At 43.0% G+C, this 20732-nt stretch overlaps 1 protein-coding gene across 3 annotated transcripts in view; it reads left to right on the top strand.

Moving 5' to 3' along the window:
* The window catches only part of ADAMTS12 (ADAM metallopeptidase with thrombospondin type 1 motif 12), a 3732731-nt gene that overhangs the window by 1950340 nt on the left and 1761659 nt on the right, over window positions 1-20732 (top strand). For 2 of the 3 annotated variants that reach the window (XM_069220552.1, XM_069220534.1), the window contains exons 7-8: window positions 8513-8662; window positions 18403-18546. In XM_069220552.1, coding sequence (XP_069076653.1) covers window positions 8513-8662; window positions 18403-18546 — 294 coding nt within the window. The remainder of the gene's footprint in view (window positions 1-8512; window positions 8663-18402; window positions 18547-20732) is intronic. The other variant, XM_069220543.1, reaches the window with a different exon arrangement.

Genomic DNA, 20732 nt, shown 5'->3' with positions numbered 1-20732 from the left:
CTACGGGACAACATTTGATTATTATGTCATTTATTTTCCTCAAATCCTGAACAATTCGGACCTTTCCACTCGGTTTTATTAGTCCCAAAATTGGTGAATTATATGGACTGCTTAACACCTCTTTCAGTACTCCCTGTTTTACAAACTCATCAATGAGTTGGGCGACTTTCATGAGGGTGTCTTGTGCCATATGGTACTGTGGGGTCTGGGGAAAGGTTACATTGGGTTTTACAGTCACTTTCACTGGTTCCACTCCTTTCACCAATCCCACCTCTTTTCCTGTCATATCCCACACTTCTTTTCCGACTGTTTCCTGTAACTCAGCAGGAATATCTGCTTCAGTGATCATCGGATAAAGGGTAATCAGGGGATACTCTTCATCGACAGTCTCCATCTCATCCCCTCCTACACTGTCCTCTTCTTCCCCATCACTGCTTGTCTGAATTTTAATTCCATCGTTTGAACACATAATCGAACATCCCAATTTGCACAATAGGTCTCTCCCTAACAGTGATATCGGGCTTGAGTCACCTACCACAAATTTATGTGACCCTTGGTAGTTACCAATTCTGACTTGAACTGGATCTGTGATTGGGTTCATCAGGTACCTGTTTGCTACTCCCACTACTTGAACTGTTCTCCCTGAAAGTGGCAAATTCGGTACTTCAATGCTCCTGACAGTGGAACGTGTAGCTCCTGTGTCAACCAAGAATGAAACGCGATGACCCATAACTCTTCCCTCCACATACGGACCCTTTTGATCAACTTCCAAGGATGCTGCAAGCACACAATTTCCCTCCTCATCTGAACTTTCACTCTCCCATACATCGTTTATTCCAGTCTCGCTGTGTAGTGGGAATTGGTGTACTGTGTCATTTTGACTCATTCCCTGAACCGTGACCTGTTGAGGAAGCATTGCTTGCTGCTGATTCATTGGTGCTAAGGGTATTTGCATTTGCTGATTAGGTACCATAGGAAACTGCTGTTGCATTGGCTGCAATTGTGTCATTTGCACACGGGGCATTTGCACCTGTTGCGGTTGCATGGGTTGAAAACCCTGCATCTGGTTTATATTGTTTTGGAAATTTGGATTTGGACCTCTCAGTTTCGGTCCTCTCATAGTCTGGAATGCATTGACATCATTGTTTTGCTGACCTACACCTTCCTGCACCATCATTGGGCACTCCCGTTTCCAATGCCCGACAATTCCGCACGTGTGACATGGCATCACCTTCTTCATTGCCTGTATACCATTTGGAATCATAACGGTATTCAAATCAGGACCATTATTCACAAAACCTCCTCGGCCTCTGCCTCTCATCTGCGGCTGAAACATAGCGATTCCCTGTTGCTGTTGCTGCGGCATCTGTTGTTGGAAACCTTGTAAACCTTGCAAACCTGTCTGAGCTGCTCTAAGCTGCATCACCATCACCTTTTCTTTCAATCTTTTCTGCTTTGTCTCAATCTCATCAATGCAGTATTTTGCATAATTCAACACTTCATCAATCGACTTTGACTGCCAACAAATCAAATGCGTTTTAATCATCTGGCTGATTTCGGGTCTCAACCCTTCCACAAACCTGAACACAAAATGGAGCATGTCCTTTGCTTCAATCGTTTCCGTGCCACTGTAATTCTTAAACGCTTTCAACAACCTCTCATAATACGCATGTATAGACTCTTTAACCTCTTGGGCGGTCCTGTCAATCCTTTGCCAGTCCACATTTTTCGACGCAACCTTGGTTTTCAAGTGCTCGATCACCTTGTGGTACAAACTCATTACCGTAGGTGATGGCGCACCTGTGTCCCTATCTCTCTCTGGTTCACTCGTCGGCCAGCCTACAGCCCTTTTACAATCTTCCCACAAATCTGCCGTAACCACGATTTCAAATAAAGTATTCAGGTCTTCCCAGAGACATTTTGCGAGTTTCACAAATCTATCTGTTTGTTGATACCACTCAATCGGCTTCTCTCTCAATTTGGGAAAGTCATCCGTAAAGGATTGAATATCGCACCTGTGCCATGGTACATGTACAAGTTTTCCCCCTGCTGTCGCTCTCATTGGTAACATAGTTATCAGATCGTCATTTTGTTGTTTTTTCTCATTCCGCTCTGGAGTATTTTCTTTCTTTTTGTCCTTTTTCTTAACCCACCTGCTTTCCCACTTGTCTAAACATCTCCAGACCTGTGCACTCTGCAGTATCTCTTTAAGGTGTGTTTTCATCCCTGCGGATCTCATGTGTTCAAAATCTTTTGTCTCAAAGTCTATCCTGTAACTTCTGCTCAGGTGTTTAGTCTTACTTATATCGATCTCGTTTCTGTCTGCAATTTCTTGTAACTTCTTATGTATGCTGCTTACTTCTCTTGTAATCCTAGGGCACATGTATCCTAGTTCTTCCTCTGTGTATGATTCTAATCTGTTCAAACCCATTGTTCCCTCTACCAGTTCATCTGCCTCCATACCCAACCTTATTTTATTCATGTATTCTTCTCCCTTCCCGCTGGATGTACTCTGTGGGGAGTTCAGGCTGTTGAACCATTGTATTAACTGTTGCGCGTTCAGTCCCATCAGTGTAGCAGTTACATCAACTGCTACTGATGGTTTCTGTAATGTTTCAGTCTCTGAGGTTAACGGTACTAATAGTGGTGGATGTGACCTTACCACGGTTGACGGAGCACAAATTGGAATTGGACTGAATTCCGACAAGGACCCAGATCCATTTGGCAGTGCCGCTATCGGAGTTGTCTCTGGAGTGGTTTCTATGCATCTGCTCCCTGTCCCATTCTGTATCATTAACCCTTGGTCGCTTGTGCTTGAATTTGCCTGTATGTACAGTGGTACTGGTGGACCTACAGTGATAGGCAGAGATATCGCTTCTGGATTCTGTCTGTTCCCCGAATTCTGTGGCATGTTAATCCCCACATTGTGGTTCATCATTGCTGGCATACCTAACTGGCTTTCTATTACTCGCACTTCTTGTGTCTACTTTTGAGGCATCGAGAACTGTGTTGATTCAGCTTGAATCAATGTCGGTCTCTGATAGTTTTGTCCTCCCTGCGCCATTGAATCAGAAGTCATTCCCATGTTATGCTCATCACAGCAGTGCCTTTGAACCTGTGGCTGATAGTTATCAGCAGGTTTCAATGTAGGCACGTCTGGGTATATTCTCTGAATCTGTGGTATTTGTGGTGAGAAAGGCATGTCGGAGCTGCTCGGCCTCTGAGATATTCTCAAATTTGGTGTTACATTACCCTGTATTGGTTCTGGAGGGGCAGTACTAATGCTTGAGCCTTTTTCGCTTTCTGCATATGGTGGCGGGCGATCATTCAACAATTGTATAATGAACTCCTCATCATCTGACTCGTCTCCCCTTTTCGAGTTTCTATTGTTCTCCCTATCTCTGGACTGACTCCTGTTTGTCTTATGGGTGGCTTTCCTTCCTTCCGTCTCCGCTTCATCAGTAATCGCTGGAAACAATTTAATCCCCTGCAATACATCTGATCTCCAAACCTTTTGTGTACTGTCCCATCTAGCATCCGCTAGTGTCTTTTCTACTTTTCTTATTCTTGTCTCAAATTTCTTTTGTTGTTGGTTTCTAGCTATTAGCTCCCAAATTGCTAGTGCCTCAAACTGTGCTGGTCTTGGAGGTACTTTCATGTCGTATAGCGCAAATCTCAGATTTTCTAAAACTCATGGATAGGGAATGCTACACTTCCATGTTTCTCTGTTAATTTGCACCATTGTTTTAACTAAAGACATGGTGCTACACCCTTTTCTTCAATGACAATGTAAGCTGGTGTACCCTCAGGCGGTGTTTCTTCTCCTACATTTGCTTTAATATAAACATCTCCCCTCATGGCACTCTTAAATGCTTTGAAAGATTTCATCTTTCCGTCTTTTGTTTTTCTAACATATGCGAATAAACAGATCTGTCGGTTTACTCCAGGAAAGGTAATAGAATCGCTTCAGAAACCTTAGGGATTTTTCACTAGCCTCGCCAGTTATTCCATCTTTCTCGGTTTCCCACTTTCGCAAGCAAAATTTGACCCGCAAACTTTACTCTCAACTTGATCAATGAACTATTCTAGTGCACTTTAGAATTCGTCAAATCTCAAAGTCGAAGTTTTCTTTCACTCTTCAACATTCATACCGACTTGTTGACCACGCCCGATCAACCTATTAAACCTGACCAGATCACAACATCAAACAAGTGTCACATAAACTTTTCAACATACTCCGGAGTCTCTTGACCTCGCAGGGCCTGTCTCAACATCAACAACCATGTGGACAATTTTTTCCTGCACGAAGCGCTACACACATGTGAAGTTCGGCGACTTCCCTACTCTCACACTTTTAGAGTAACACTCCTCTAATATCTTTTAACCCCCTAAATCCTCACAAACTTCTCAATTAATCTGCGGCAATAAGCTGTGCAAGCGCAAAACCCTAACTTCACTCAAACCGTCATTAGAAACGCTGAAACCAATCTCATACCTCCATGTTCTTCATTCGCAAGCTCTGAGATTCCGGGAAAGTCATTGGGGACTTAGGGCATCATCATCCCTCCAACTTGTTTTATCAAAGAAAATTCTAACTTGACTCTGTCTATTGTTCGGATGGGGTCCCAAAGGGCGAAACCATCAATCTCTGCTACCATCTACTGATAACGCGTCCAGCCCTTATAAATTACCTGTACCTGGACACGTTGGAGGTCGGTGAATCTTTTAACCGAGTTGGGCTCTCCTCATCCTGAAATAGTCGAATCACTTAGATCAATAATCAATAACTATTGCAATCGGTAATCAATACTCAATTAATAGAACATTATAGCACATCAGAAATCAATAACTGTTAGTATTTCGGCGCACCATGACCTTTCAGTCATGAATAACCACACCAGTTTATTAAAAGTTAGTGAATTTATTTCCCTATATTAACAAAGCTAACACGATGTATATAAGTCTCAAAACCTAATGATATATGTATATGAACATTACTGGCTGTCCATAACGGCGGAAGAAACGCAATCTACGCAAAATCTGGATAATGATACACTCAGTTATCGCAATGCAAATCACTAATATGACTAACTGTATTTGACTAATTTCATACATTGGTCAGCATAACAAGATTTCAATTTAGCATGGTACATCGAATGAATACCTCGACTAACCTCTAATTAGCATTGGCATGTGGGGCTTCATGCAAAACGAATTTAGTCAACACAAATTTGGAAAAACTTCTAGCTAGGACCCTATCACAATAGCAGTTGGTACCTAAAAGGAAAAACACAATGCATAATACATTTATCCTTTCATATTTACCAAATACAATCAGCATTCAAGAAAAGTCTTCGTCCTTCAGGTACCGGTTTGATCAGCATGGGGCAAGTTTCAAAGGGGCAAAGTTAAGGGCAAGCTTCCTTGCAGCGGCAAGGAGAATGGGGCAAAGTTACTGCATGGGCAAGACGGGGCAAATCAAAGTTAAAGTCTCTAGGGTGAGAATTCTTAAAGTCTCTTTCTCTCAGATAGAGAAAAGGGCATCAGGGTGTCGTTCAAAATGGAGTCTGGCATCTGGCTTCAAACTGGCATCGAGGAAAATGGCTGACTTCTCTTTGTCCAGTGGGTTTAAGTAAGAAACATTCCAAATTCTGCAGGGTCTTCCATTGGAGGGTTCATAGGTTGGCTTCAAATTGTCCAATGAAAATTGTCTTTTACTAGCGCTCATTTATGCATACACTTTCCTTGGAGCCTTGGAACACAAGTTGTAACATGGTTTGCCAATTATTTTACTATCTGTACCTTCATTGTCCGCACCTGCAGACTGACCTTGTATCAAAGGGGATGAAACCGGCCTAGTACGAAACCTTGGAGATAAGTGTATCAGTCAGCTCTACTGGAAAAATACAACTTCAAGCAAGAATATATATTTCATTAGTTCAAGGAAAAGCCACGCAGTTAGAATTTGAGACCAGGCAACTAGGCCAAAGCCTGTACTAAATTTAAGCTAAGCAAAACAGTTTTCAAACAAGAAATCATGGCATACATTTGCAATTATGACGGATTACTACATTTTCAATACTTCATGATTAATAAAGCTCGTTTACAATGATGGCGAACTACCCCGAGGGCACAATTTCCCTCGTACATTATTTTCTTTACTAAAATCACACTACATTATACGTTTTGATTACACGATATGTATGAATATATGTTGGACCCTCTTTTTCTGCGTCATCAAGGTCGAGGAGGATGAGGGCGACTATGTCTCCATGGTCCAGTATACTGCAGCTCTGGAGGACGTTTCTTAATGTTTCTAAAACATTTCTGGTGCCAACAGCGCCTTTGCTTGACAAATCATGATGCAAGGTTGCTTTAACCAGGACCTTGTTGCAGGGACATAGGATTTCCTTTGCATAGAACACTTCCTTTGGTTATTTGAAGGAAATCGGGTATACATGGAAGTATTTTGAAAATCATGTTTTGGTGGAAATGGACTTTGAACTATTTGAATACCTATATCAACTTATCAAAAAACTGTAGGATCATCACGTTTTACTTAAGGTTCACGCTGTGAAGGACTAGAAGGGAGTCTTAACTCAGAACTTAGTTGCCATGCAATGTATACATGTCTATTAGTAAGGTATTATAATTCTAGCAATTTCAATAAAAGTTGCTAAGGTAAGAATTAGAGACGTTTGCAAATTTTCCTGCAGTGACACGATTGACATGTAGAAATTGCTCATGCTCTACAGAGAGTGCATTGTAACGGTTTCTGCGGTAGTACTCTTACTCATAGAGAGAAGCATTAGTGAACATTTATTAAATTACATACCACTTTATGTTCAAAGTGAGGAATTACAAATTCCACATCAAAACACAGAGAGCTGGTTACACATAGCTATCACTAAAATATCTCTATTCACTGTTACAGTTAGATGTAGGCTTTTGTGGCAATTTACTAAACATACCTTTTTGCCCTTCGACATCTACTATAAGTAATAAATCAGAGTGGTGGAATCCAGTTACACTATTTTGTCTGTAATCCCATTCCCCTTTTCCTGTTTCTACTAATTACACTCATATCTTTTGTATGTGTTGTAACTCTAATACACAGTGTTCATTGGTGGAGACAGTGATATGGAAGAGTACAAAGTTAGTGCTCTCTAACATGTTCACTCTCTCTTACCATGTTTCTCTCTCCCATTGCTCGCTATCGCTTTTTCTCTCTCTGCCTGACTTTTGTCTTGCTGTCCTTCTCTCCTCATATCTTCATGTCTTTCTCTTCTTTTTTTGGTCCCCTTTCCCCAACATTCCCTTCATCCTTCCAGAAAAACAATGTATCTTACTATTTCATGTCAACATAGTGAAAAATCATAGACTATAAGCCAATACTTATCTTTCATTTGGTCATCATATCAATGTAGTGACCCAAAATATAAGTTTCCATCTCACGCTGGTGAGAAGGATCATCCTGTGGTCACAACTGCCTCACTACATTGCTCTAAACTGAGTTTTGGTGTACTCGAGATTGGACTACTATCATGTTGTTTCTCCTGAATCTTGCAAAAATAATGCTGAAACAGTGGAGAGGGCAAACCCAAGTAGCCACATTCTGTTTGAACCTAAATATCTCTTCTCTCGCCCATAAAGAAATGCATTGGCTTCTGGTAGCACAGAGTATTAAGTTTAAAATATTCTGCACCACATTCAAATTCGAGGTGATAAACCCAAATACCTTAAGTAGTTGCGGAGCTACACTCCAAATTGCTACCTAACACCCAGTAGACGAATCTGCGTGATCCGAGCAAATTTAACAGGAATCACCACAACGGCAACTCAAACTCTAAAAAGTTCGGTAACCAAATCTTGGAAATCAACTATTTGTGAATACATCCAAAAAACAACTGAATCCAATCCTTTTCGAATAAGCCTTCCCTACCAGGCAGTAAATCACCCGGAACCTGTGTGCGTTCAGTTTCATCCGCCTTACACTGCCCCACCACCTCCAAAAGTCATAGCTGAAATTGCACCTTCATTATTCCTCAGAAAGATTGTTTTGTGGCCCAGACAGGAGAATACAACCATTGCCTGAACCGATGACATTGCTAGGAAGTGACAAAATGCCATAATCCCGATCTTTTATATAAAAAAATAAAGAACGAAAGAAAGACATTATGTATTAACTGAGTGCAAATGCATGTGGGTGGGAAGGAACTGGTGGGGTACAAGGTAGAACTTTGCAAACTACAATTCCACGTGAAGGTTACAAGTAAAAGTACTCACATTTTTAAAACTCTGGAAATTGATACGTATGCAGTGGGTTCTGTGTTACCAATGGCGTTCAAAAGAGAAATCTTGTAACTCTAATACACTGTGCTCATCGTCCGTATCATAACCAGCTGCACTGACCAAGTGCAAATGGTAAAACTATAGTTGTTGTCAATGTCGACGTGTCTTTAGGATTCAGAGGTGGATCTCACGTTAAACATGGTTTTACCTCTTGCTGCAGGAAGGATATCTGTGCTGGCATGAACCAACCCTGTGAAACACTGGGTCTCTCTCATCTCGCGGGCATGTGCCAACCTTCCCGCAGCTGCAATATCAACGAGGACTCTGGGCTCCCTCTGGCGTTTACCATCGCCCATGAACTTGGGCACAGGTATGGTACAGAAACGTTCAACTGGTATTAACTAGGCATGTCTCTCGGTATGAATGCACATGCTAAAACTGGGTATTTCAAGCCGTGAGTCCAGGTCCAAGGAGCTAGGTTCTAAAACTCTCTGCTCAGAGTGGTTGTGTTTTACTCTGGATATAAGGATGATTTAAGCTAACATTTTCAGACTTTTTTTCTGTCAAAAAAGCTGTTTTATTCATTCCCCAGATTATTAGCGGCAAACAAAGCCGGCCAAGCCTATCCTGTATTTATGTGCTTGTCTGCTGAGAGCTGTCCGATTCTGTGTTGTCTCAAACGCAGTGTTTCATACTACACCCTAATTGCTTCCCACAAATTCTGTATTAATATTTCTCTTCTTGTCTCTAATGGGATCTTCCCCCCCTACAGCAGTAACCAGTTTTATATGTATTTCTTTCGCTGCATATAAGAATATGTTTTCTTGAAACCCCATTGCCACATCTTCTACGCATTTCTGCTCCTGTGATATGAATCATTCACACCGACTCCACTGCTTCCCTTCAGTCCATAGAGGTTTAAACATTTGCACTGGTTCTGAATCTCACATATGCATTTTGTTTATTTAGAGCTTGTGAGCCTAGTTTGCATTGATGTGTACTCTCACAACTGTGTAATGTTCACTATCCCATGTGGTGGTTCATTGATCAACTAGACGGATTAGCAGCTGTATCACGAAGCCCACTGGAAGAATTATGCAGAGGACATCCTGTTAGAGATCTGATGGTGGACGGCACGAACAAACAACAATGGAAAAGCAGTTACACTCTCCCTGCCGCTAACAAACAGTTCAGCTGCAATGCTGTTTATTAAATTAGCTCTTTCACTAAATATTTATAAATTCAGGTCGTCAGTCTCCAGTCCCTGGATGATGATGACATACTGGGTCTGTCTGTTATAATGCAGCCTGGAGACCAGCCACTACAGCAGAGATGAAGTACATTTCCAATAGTATAAAAGGATGCTTTGGATTCATGTGTGATGTTAAGGTCCTACAGCTCTCAGCCTCTTGTTGTCTTACATAAAATTCTATCAAAACAAACAGAATTCCAAATCCTGTACTGATTAGATATGAGAAGTGAGTAAGACCTGCTATTTAGCTTCCCACAATCAAGCTAACTCTAAGGTATAAATAGCTTGCCCCAGGGGAAAAGGGGCTGTCAGCCAGTCTTCATTGCCACAATATGAATTCATAGTCCTGGCATTTTTTATGATGGATTCCCCTGAAATGTCCCTGTGTAGGACCTCGCCCTCTCTGCAGGGTTCCACCAAACATTGTTTGCTATCACTCACTTCCTTTGCTGAACCTATTTTATTGTCTTTTAGGACTCAGTGGTCTTTACCATTGCTAACCAGTGCTAAAATGTTTGTGCTCCCTCCCTAAAACATGGAACAACTAGTCTATGCCTAATTGGTACATTTAATCTACTTGTAAGTCACTAGTATATGGTACTATAAATACCCAAGGCATGTAAATTAAATGCTATAATTGGACCTGCAATATCATTGTGCTAGCCACTAAGGTAATGTTTTAAAGCATGTCTCAGGCCCGCACTGACAGTTTTAAACTGAAATTTTCAACTGGCAAATTAATACCCTTTTCCAGGCCTAAACATTCCTTTTTAAAACATATAAGTCAACCCCTAAGATAGTCCCCAAAGGCCCATAGGGCAGGCTGCATTGTATTCAAGAAGAAGGACATGTGGTTTTAAGTTTTACATGTCGTGGTAGTGATAAGCTCTTTCAAGGCCTACTCTACCTCTCCCGTTGGATACCACTGTGGTACCTTATTATATTTATTAAGTGCTAACTTTTGATTGGGAACAGGTATAAATGTCAATATTTTGACTCAAATGAATTGTACTTTAAAATCCTCTTTAATGGTAATGTCCAATATGACATAACAATTCACAAAATGCCACTTCTAGAAAGTTGGCTTTTTTTGTCCCAAGCATTTGGTGCCTGCTGTTAATGTCCTGGGTCACATAACCCTGCTGATCGGCTTTGTGTATTCCTCCCAGACAGTGAGACAAAAGGGTTTATATGTAGGAGGTGTGGGCCGGAGCTGTTGACTGCCTCACTTGCACTTAAGTAGGGGGATGCCTCTATCACACACAAAATAACCTGACATATCAACCTGTGACCCTAGACTTCTTGGAACCTTGGCAGAGCAAAGAAGGGACTTCCCCGAAGCAGATGTGGTGGTAGACCAGGGTGTTCCCCCACTTCAAAAGTTGACGTCAGGTATAAATATTGGACTTGTTCCAGGGAGGACTGCCCTGCTGCTTGAGGCATGCCCTGTTCTCTGTGAAGGAACACTGGACCTGCTCCCTTCATCCCAAGTGACCTGAGTAAGTCCAAGGGTCAGTTGGCTGACCTCCTTTTCCAAGCTACAGGGACACAACAAGCTCCAGAGGTCTTTCTGCAACTGTCCAGCTGACATGATGCAACTGGACCTGCCTGGACATACAATGAACCTGTCTGAGCCCCGCTGGCCTCTGCCAGCGTGAGTCCCTGATCCCCAAGAGGTGCCTGCCCAGGTCCTGGATCCTTGACTGGCATCACAGTGCACTCCTATGTAAAGAAATGGAGAAATCCAGATTTTTTGTGCTTTTTGTGACCGCGAACATGCCAGTTTGTGCAGAGATCCTGCCACCTGTGATGACTGCCAACACAAAGCTCTGATGCACATGAATCTTCACCCTACAGCGACTGTCAGCAAAGGCCAACCATGCGAGAACTGTACTTTGTGTTACAGCCACACCAGCACACATTGACTTCCAACGTGAAGCTCCAACAATGACTGGATCTTTACGTTAAAGTGATGACCGTCCGTGATGCCTGACCTACTCTTTGCCCTACATCAATGACCATCCCCAGTGCTTTCAATGCTCCTCATGGCCTTCTGCACAGCCAACAGAACTCTTGGTGCAGGGAACTTTTTCAGCAGGACTAACATGGTCCCTTTATCCAGCCTGCAGTCCACGGAGGTCCCCCAAACCTTGTGATTGTCCTCCGGTCTAGCACCACTAGATCACCGTGGGTGGTGCTTTGTGCTTGTAAAATATCTCTGGTTCTATTGATTGGATTTTGTCATTTTGGTCTCATTTTAGTTAGTAAAATTTACACCATTTTTTAAAATTGATTTGGAATTTTTCTTTTGAGGTTTTCCACATTATTACTGTTTGCGTGCTGCATAAATACTTTACACAGTGCCTCAAAATAAGGCCTGACTGCTTTTGTGCTAAGCTAGCCAAGAGCAAAGTACAGTTCAATTTAGTGACTTTGTGATTTATCATGACAAAGATTGTGATTATTGCCTGTGTGTGGCTTCCAACTCCATCACCCAATAACCTGATTTCTTACACCATGCATTTAGTGAAAAGTAGGATCTGAGCACTGCAGAAAGTATACATGAATGAAATTCCAGCCTTCAGTTAATATTGGAATTCTACATGGTTTATCCCCTAGGTACCTCATGAGTTTGAAAAATACAAAGCTCTTACAAAGTAACTAAATGCAGTCTTAACCACCAAGGAGGATTGCTGCTTTTTAATTCGGTACTTTACATTTGGAATTCTTTACCATTGGATTAGCCTCTCCACCACCCAAGCTTCATTCAAACAAAGAATGAAGACAAGGCTCTTGGTCAAGGCAGTTTTAAGACCAGAGCAGAGAGACCGAGTTTGCTGGGTCCTCCTTGGAAATACTATCAATGAGTCAGCTCGTCATCACATTGTAGATATGAAACAATGGTCAAACTTGTGGGAGCAGCACCCAAATCGGTTCTTCCTTTAACCACAAATTTATAGGGCTTATTGAAATTCCTCGACTTCATCCTGAGAGTCCAAGACTTATTGACTGAACGATAACAATCTGCTAACAATCTTCTATGGGAGATTGAGCTGCCTGTGACAGAATGCAAATGGAGGCCAATCATAGGGGAATGTGAAATAACTCTGTTACACAATGTGCCAATTGATTAATACTTCATCAGTTGATACATAGCTTCTCTTCTACCTATTCACAATCCCTTAGTCTAAAACTATTACCAAAGATTAATATTCAGTGGGTGTGCCTAAATTGTTCCTTGTGGTTGCTGACAAAGGCAAATTCCAAGATATGAACCCAGTTCAGGCATAACCAGATTAGCAATCATGTTACCATGCTACATCAACCTAGTTACCAACTCTAATATCTATGATGTTAAAAACATGTGGTTTAGACTATCCACATATGTCCAAGTCAGCCATTAAGGTTAAGCCAATATATCTATTGATAAATGCTGTTTGAAATTAGGGGTGGGCAGTGAGCTCCGCTCTGCTGGCGGAGTTAACAGAAATTTTGGCACTCTGTGCTCCGCTTGAAGAACAGAGCTCGGCCAAAATCTCCGCTACCCCTGGCAATGGAGCTGAGCTCACTGGCATCTGCACTGCAGCCCAATTATGGCCCACACAGTGCAAGCACAGACAGTCTGCGATTGCGCTGTGTGGCCCATAACTGGGATACACGTTATATTCGGAGCTGCTGCTGAGGGGCTGCACCAGCACCAGCTCCAGCTCCAGGGCTCCCTCCTTTCACTGTCCTCAACAGCCTGGTGGCACAGGGAAGCAGAGAGCCAGGCCGCTGGCAATGGGGACCCTCCTGGACCCAAGTAAGACCCTTGTATCTATTTCTCTTCTATGTGCACATGGGGCCGGCACTGGGCAAGGACAATATTTGTAAATGGGGGGGGGGGGTCTGTGCTTGGGAAAAGGGAAACATGCAGTCACAGCTCCACTTGAAAAGAACCTGTCTCCCCAGAGTCCCTGGGAAAGGAAGTGGTGTCTAGGGATGTGGAGCTGAGACCAGGAGGGAGAGCCGGAGACCGGGTGGGCAGCATCAGCTGCTGAGTGGCAGACCGGCAGCCCCCGCCACATAGAGATGTGTGTAGCCTTAGAGAGTGCCTTAGAGCCCAGTGGCAAGCCAGGCTAGTGGTGAGCTGGTTTGCTGCTGCAAGTGCTGGGCCATAAAAAAAGGTCGTCTGAGGCTGAGTGTAAGTGCAGAGGAAGGAATTGCAAGGCTGGTGCAAGAGAGGGGGATTTGTTCTCTCATTACAGTATTCAATATTGTTTGCTCCTCTGTTGTTTTACAAAAACGAATTGACCTTATACAGATCATCCCAACCTCACCGAAACATGGTACTGACTTTGACTCTGGAGTGTGCTATCATAGTGACAGTATAGGCCTAGCTCAGAATGATGTGAACCTCCACTACACCAGCATACATCCTGCATAAGTGACTGGATGTTAATGACAACTTTTTAAACTTAAAATGAGAGTTTAACTGTGGCACCTGCCATTGGCTTGCTTGACATTTCAGACGAAGACTGTAACGAAAGCATTATAAAGGGTGACTCAAGGGATTATGAGTTAACAAAGCAATTAAGAGTTGCAATATACCAATCAGATCTCAAATCATGACCACAGATCTTAGACCTAGCAGCCTTGAGGTGGTACTCCCCCCAACATTTTGCTTTTCTTCTGCATTTCCTCTGATCTCATTTTTAATGGCATTAGGACTCTGCACAATTTTCCACTGCTAACCACTGCTTGTGCTCTCTACTATAAAACATGGTACCGTTGGCTATTACCTAACTGGCATATTTAATTAACTTATAAGTCCCTAGTGAGGTGGTACTACATGTAACCAGTGCCTGTACAGTGCATGCCAATAGTGAGACTGTGGCACTGATTGTGCCACCCACTTAAGCCCTTTGAACATTTCTCAGATCTGCCATTGCAGAGCCTGTGTGTGCAGTTCTGAACTGCCTGTTTGACCTGGCAAAATAAACCTTCCTGTTCAATACATATGTCACCACTAGGGTTGGCACTCGACAGCCCAGAGGGCAGGATACAATGTATTTAAAAAGAAGGATATTTACTTTTAGGTTTTGGGTACCCTGGTAGTGAAAACCCCCTAAAAATCATTTTCCATTACTGTAAGGTCTATTTCTCAAGTAGGATAACATTGGAGTTGCCTTAATATATTTTATAAGTGTAATTTCCAAATGAATAACCACTTTGTGTCAGATTTTAAATTACAATTCTGAAAATGGCACTTTCAGAAAGTTGGCATTTTCTTCCCCTAGCCATTTAGTGCCTGTAGCCTGTCTCTGGTAACATGACTGGGTGTAGTTGGCATTTGAGTATTCCTCCTATACAGCCACACACAATAGGGTGCATAGGTTTGTCTGGATGAGCCATCACTGGGAGGATGGGAGGGAGGAGCTGTGCACAATCCAATTTACACCTGAATAGGCCAGGTCCTGCCACCACACAAAAGACTGCATAACCCCTGTAGTTAGTCTGGAGCTAGGGCAGGAAAAGCAGGATGCAAGGGGACTTCAAAGTGAAACCTCTAGAACATTCTCCTTCACTTCAAAGGCACAACTGGATATAAATAATAGACCTCAGATACCACCAAGTCAGTACACTTCTAGACCTGTGAAAAGTCTACCAGAAAGAAGGGCTGTTGAGCTACTGAAGGACTGACACTCTGCTAGACTGTACTCTGCTGGACTCCTGCTTTGCTGTACTGACCCGCTGCCTGGTGCCTCTTGCCTGGGTGATAAGGACCTGGTCCTGCTTCTCTTAAACCCAGAACCCAGAGTTACTCTAACGGCTAGTTGGCTGGCCTGCTTATCTGAAGCCTCAGGGACATAACAGGCTTCCAACAACATTGAATCTGCATCTGGATTCTGCTATCTGTGACTCTACACCGCCAAGTGTTGCCACTCTAGTCCTGAACCCTTGGAAGTGGAATTAAGGTACTTTACCAGCGTCTGTGGATCAAGCTGATGACACATCTCCTCTGCTGTGCAGCACAACGCCGAGCAGAACCAGCGCATCTCTACTGCTGCATGGATTGGACCTGTTGCGAGGAATTACATTGCTGGCACAGCCCCATCACTTTCAGAGCCACCGCTGTGTGACGCATCCTCATGACAGCCCCATGCATCTCATTGAAGGCAGCCTTGATAACAATGCCAGCTGCATCACAGCTCCTAGGACCCAAAGCATCGCCCTGACTGAGCAACACATCTCTGACTCCAATCTTCGCATCACAAGCCCTCGTTGACGAGGTCCCCCACGTTGATGCAAACAGGCTATTTCACTGCAGCCTTTTGGCATCTCGATAAAGACACGTTGCGTCGGCTGTGCGATCCATCTTCAATGCAGATCCACTCAACACTCCTCAAATTAGGATTCAAGGTGCTAACTGGGTCCCTGTAGCCGGCCCATGCTCCATCGCAGTCTACCTGAAGTTCTGACTTTTTCCTGGTCATGCTTGACCAGACATCCAAACTTGACTCTATGGGCCAGATGTAGCAAGGTTTTTGCGACTCGCAAACGGCCAAAAACGCCATTTGCGAGTCGCAAAAGCCTCACTGGAATGCAGAAATGCAGTTTGCGAGTCGGCTCCGACTCGCAAAATGCATTTCCGACTCGCAAATAGGAAGGGGTGTTCCCTTCCTATTTTTGACTCGCAATGCAATGCATTTTCATTTGCGACCGCGAAAGCGGTCGCAAATGAAAGCGCAGTTACCATCCACTGGAAGTGGATGGTAACCCAGGCGCAAACGGGAAGGGGTTCCCATGGGACCCCTTCCCCTTTGTGTCTGGAATAAAAACAATTTTTCAGAGCAGGCAGTGGTCCAATGGACCACTACCTGCCCTGAAAAATACCGAAACTAAAGATTTCGGTTATTTTTTCAAAGTGCAGCTCATTTTCCTTTAAGGAAAACGGGTTGCACTTTGGAAAAAAAAAAACTGCTTTATTAAAAAGCAGTCACGGACATGGTGGTCTGCTGTCTCCAGCAGGCCACCATCCCCGTGAGTGCCCCTACTCGCAATGGGGTCGCAAACTGCGACCCACCTCATTAAAATTAATGAGGTGGGTCTTTGCGACCCCATTGCGAGTTGCAGAAGGTGTCTGAGACACCTTTCTGCATTCCAAATTGCGACTTGCAATTTGCGAGTCGCAGGGACTCGCAAATTGCAAGTCGCAATTTGGAATCTTCCTACATCTGGCCCTATGTGCCTTTCAGTGCAATTTTCTCCAAAAACTTTAAAATGTAATATCTATGGTTCTACTAATTGGGTTTTTGGTAGTTTTTGTCTACTCTACTTTTCTAATATTGTTGTGGGCTTCTATTGTGGTGTGATTTTACAGTGTTATTGTTTGAAGTGCTGCACACATACTTACACATTGACTTTAAATTAAGCCTGACTGCTCTGTGCCAAGCTACCACAGGTTTGAGCATAGGATATTTTGGGGTTCGCTTGTGCCTTCGCCTGCCAAGGATGGTGGTTGCTGCTTGACCAGGGTTCACACCCTAGTCAAGCACAAATCCAAATTTCTTACAAGGGTCATATAGGCTATGAAGGAAGTTTACAACCCACACTGCATTCAAATTCAAACCTAATTTGTGAGACCTTGTCTTGTAAAGTGAACATGCATGACCAAGTTTCTTGGACCATAGATGTTATGCATAGATGAAAACATGTCAGTTTTCAAAGGTTTTCGTTTATGGTCTCATAGAATTCTTTGAATATTTTATTGATGTATGTTTATCACTAGTATTGGTTCTACATATATATTTTTATTCTTTTTTGCAGCACAGAGAGAAATAGGGAATCAGGTACTTTAGGTACCTTTTCACTGTTAAAGTGATAGAGATACATAGACATTTACATCTTACTATTAGTTTAGTGATACTATAAGGTACTGTAAAGTAAGCTACAGATATTTAAGTAAAGAAGAACACAGAGACAGTATTTTCATCATACTCCTCACACCGGCAGACTGCAGTGGGTGCGGTCAGGAGGATGCGGCCAAGCCGGCGGCTTTCCAACTGCCATATTATGACATTCCCGTGGGGCTGGCAGGGCCGGTGGCGCAGTAAGTGCAGCTAGCATTGGCTCCGGCTGCACGTGTCTGCTGACACCAATGTCAGCTGCACTGACTGCACAGCAAGCAATGCGGGCACACTATTGCCATGAGCCATGTCGTGCATGGCAGACAGTGAGCGATGCAACAGTGCTGCCAGGGGAGCCCGTGCAATTCCAACAAAATTGGCTTTTGCTGTCCTCAGACCCCTCTGTGGCCCCTTCCCTGCCTTTAAGCCGGCCTTTTCATGGTGGTGTCCCCACCATAAAAAGGTCGGACAAAAGGCAGGTCAAAATATGGATGGCGGTGCCACTGCCAGCACCGCCTCCATTTTCCTTAGCTCTACCGACTGCCATGTTGAGGCAGGAGGTGGAGTTGGCAGCAGTCTTGTGGTGTTCCGACCACCACCATTCAATTCGGGCAGTCTGACTGCCAAGAACGCAATAGTCACACCTCCAAAGTTGGTACGGCGGTCTAGGGACTGCCATACTTGTAATCGCCCCCTTCGTTTTTGCCATCTACACATGTATGTTTACAGCTGTAATTCAGAAGATTCCTGATTAAATCTACATTTCTGAAATCATTGAACAAATCCAGAATTCTTTCTGCTATTCACTCATGACACACGTGGCTTTGCACCTGAAAGTAATCAGAGGAATGATCCAAAATATATTGCATATACTTGGTTGGGTATAAACTAAAAGAGAGCACACAGAACGTGTGTGACCATCATTGAGCATGCACAGCAAGCACTTACTGCATGATTTTTCCCCCTCAGCTTCGGTATCCTGCATGACGGACAAGCTAATGACTGTGAAGTTAATGGAAGACATCCTTATATCATGTCCCGCCAGCTCCACTATGACACATCACCACTCACCTGGTCCCACTGCAGCAAGGAATACATCACGCGCTTCCTGGAGTGAGTAAATCTATCCTAAACTTGTTTAGTAGAGTGACACAAATAATGTCCTTCACAATTATGTTATTTTGTGCACTAATAGTATAATGAGAAATTAACACATTTCTATAGAATCTCTACCACATACACAAGATAATTCCTAAATTTTAAGCAGGTCATATAATTGTAAACCCTGCCCGAATCTCTGTTTGTGCAGGGATTGTAAAATGTGCAGTCTACCTCATCTTCACAATATTTCCTAGCCACATATCGTCAGGTCAAACCTACAGATATATACGGGGTGAATGCTCAGTTAAAATCAGTGCTTGTGGATTTTGATGTGGAAACCCCCATAGTCTGCAATAAGATATGGTACAGGATTTTATTGGATGTAATAATTATCTTCAGATCCTCTAGAGCCCCCTAATTAGGACCGAGAGGCCCTCATTGCAAGGTAAGGGGCAATTGTTATGTTATGGATATGGATTTGAAGAGCACAATTTATCAACCAATGGCCAATCCCTTGGCAACCAAGACTTTACATAGAGAGCAGAATTACAAGTTGTGCAATAATTATTAGCTCCTCTGTTTTACTATAATAAATGTCAGCAAGTCAAAACTGTTGGAAGTCTTCAGGGGAAAAGCCCCCCAAAAAAGGTAAAAACATGCAGAATTCAGTGTTTTAAACATATAATGGTATACCTAGGTAATACCCTTTCACCTTTGTTTGTAAACATGGCCTCAGTCTGTAGGTGGCTTAACTGATGCAATCGATCCCAGTACTTGGCTGTCTGAATTACCTCCTCTGTCCATAGAGATACCTGAATCATTTATGATTACCATCAAATAAGGTTTACCAATGGATCCCTTCCCCTTTTGAATCCTGGCTTGTCCCAAGAATCTAGCAGCCCCCAAATTGGTGGAAATCTGCAACAAATCTCTTGACACTCTTGCCCATTTGGAAACATGTTTATATGGTTCTGCTGCCTAAAAAGCCATCCTTACACGTTATCATTCTGGGTTCTTATAAGCCTACATCTCTGCTCATGTACCAAGCCAAGCTGACTGAAAGCTATGTCAACTCCCAGTTAACATCTTATCAAGAAAAGAGCATGCTACTTGACAATGCCCAGTCACATTTCAGACCATTTTACAACACTGAGACTGCCCTCCGTGCCATAGGTGAGGATATTAGAACCATCTTGCACCAGTGATGCTCGGCTACCTCAATCCTATTGCATTTTGCTGCAGCTTTCCTTATGGTTTCCTATCCTGTGCTTATATATACGCTAGTGAGTATTTGGGGTCTTTGGTTTGGCTTTGATAATTTCCTCCAGAAAGATCTAATAGTGCGTTTTTATCTACTTTTTCATCAGTTGGCTTTAGACTCCCTGAATACTCCTATTTGGAGATAAAACGCCTAGTCAGTGTACTAAAAATGGTGGTCCGAATAATTTAATCCCTTACCCTCTTCCACCTTCTATGCTAGAGATCTGGATTTGTTATTTGACACTGATCTTTCAGTTACAGCACAAATCACTCCAGTAGTATCTATGTGGTTTGGCTTGCTTTGGGCCAGCCACCAAATTCTTCCATATTTGCCTAGCTCTGCTTACAAAACTATGATCTAGGCCCTCATTTCTTCTCACCTGGACTATGTTGGACAAAAGTGTTATATTTAGGCTTCTGGACCCAGATTTCTCCAGGTACCCAGATTTAGGCAGCATTGCATCAGAGGATGATCTTTCTTTTACCATTCCTTGCCTGTTACCTTGAGGTGGGAAGTCTTTAAAAACCTGGCTTTTCCGAAAACAGTAATGTGCCCACTTGTTGGGTGAGTACTCAACTTCAGGGCACCCCTTATGTGGGGTAAAAGTGTGCCTTATAAGTAATAATCATTCTTTCATTTAAAACTGGAGCCTGCAAGCTGTGACTCGTATGTCCTTAGGTGGTAATCTATTGTCCTGTCTGTGGATAACTTTTGCAATGCTTCCGTTGACCTCTCCTAATATTATCAACAATAGCCACGAGTTGATTGAATGCTTGTGTATTGGGACTAGCCCTAATAGCAATTAAAGTAGGTCCTGGTGCAGGCTTTATATCATGTAGAAGGAATGAAATCTGGATGCCGAGCATGGTGACTTGGGACCTGATTTAGATGGTTGTGGAAGGATTACTGCATCACAAACGTGACAGATATCCCATCC

This window comes from Pleurodeles waltl, chromosome 1_1 (genome assembly GCF_031143425.1).
Source record: "Pleurodeles waltl isolate 20211129_DDA chromosome 1_1, aPleWal1.hap1.20221129, whole genome shotgun sequence".
Lineage (NCBI taxonomy): Eukaryota > Metazoa > Chordata > Amphibia > Caudata > Salamandridae > Pleurodeles > Pleurodeles waltl.
The sequence above is the reverse complement of the archived record's forward strand: the minus strand, read 5'-3'. Positions and strand labels throughout refer to the sequence as shown.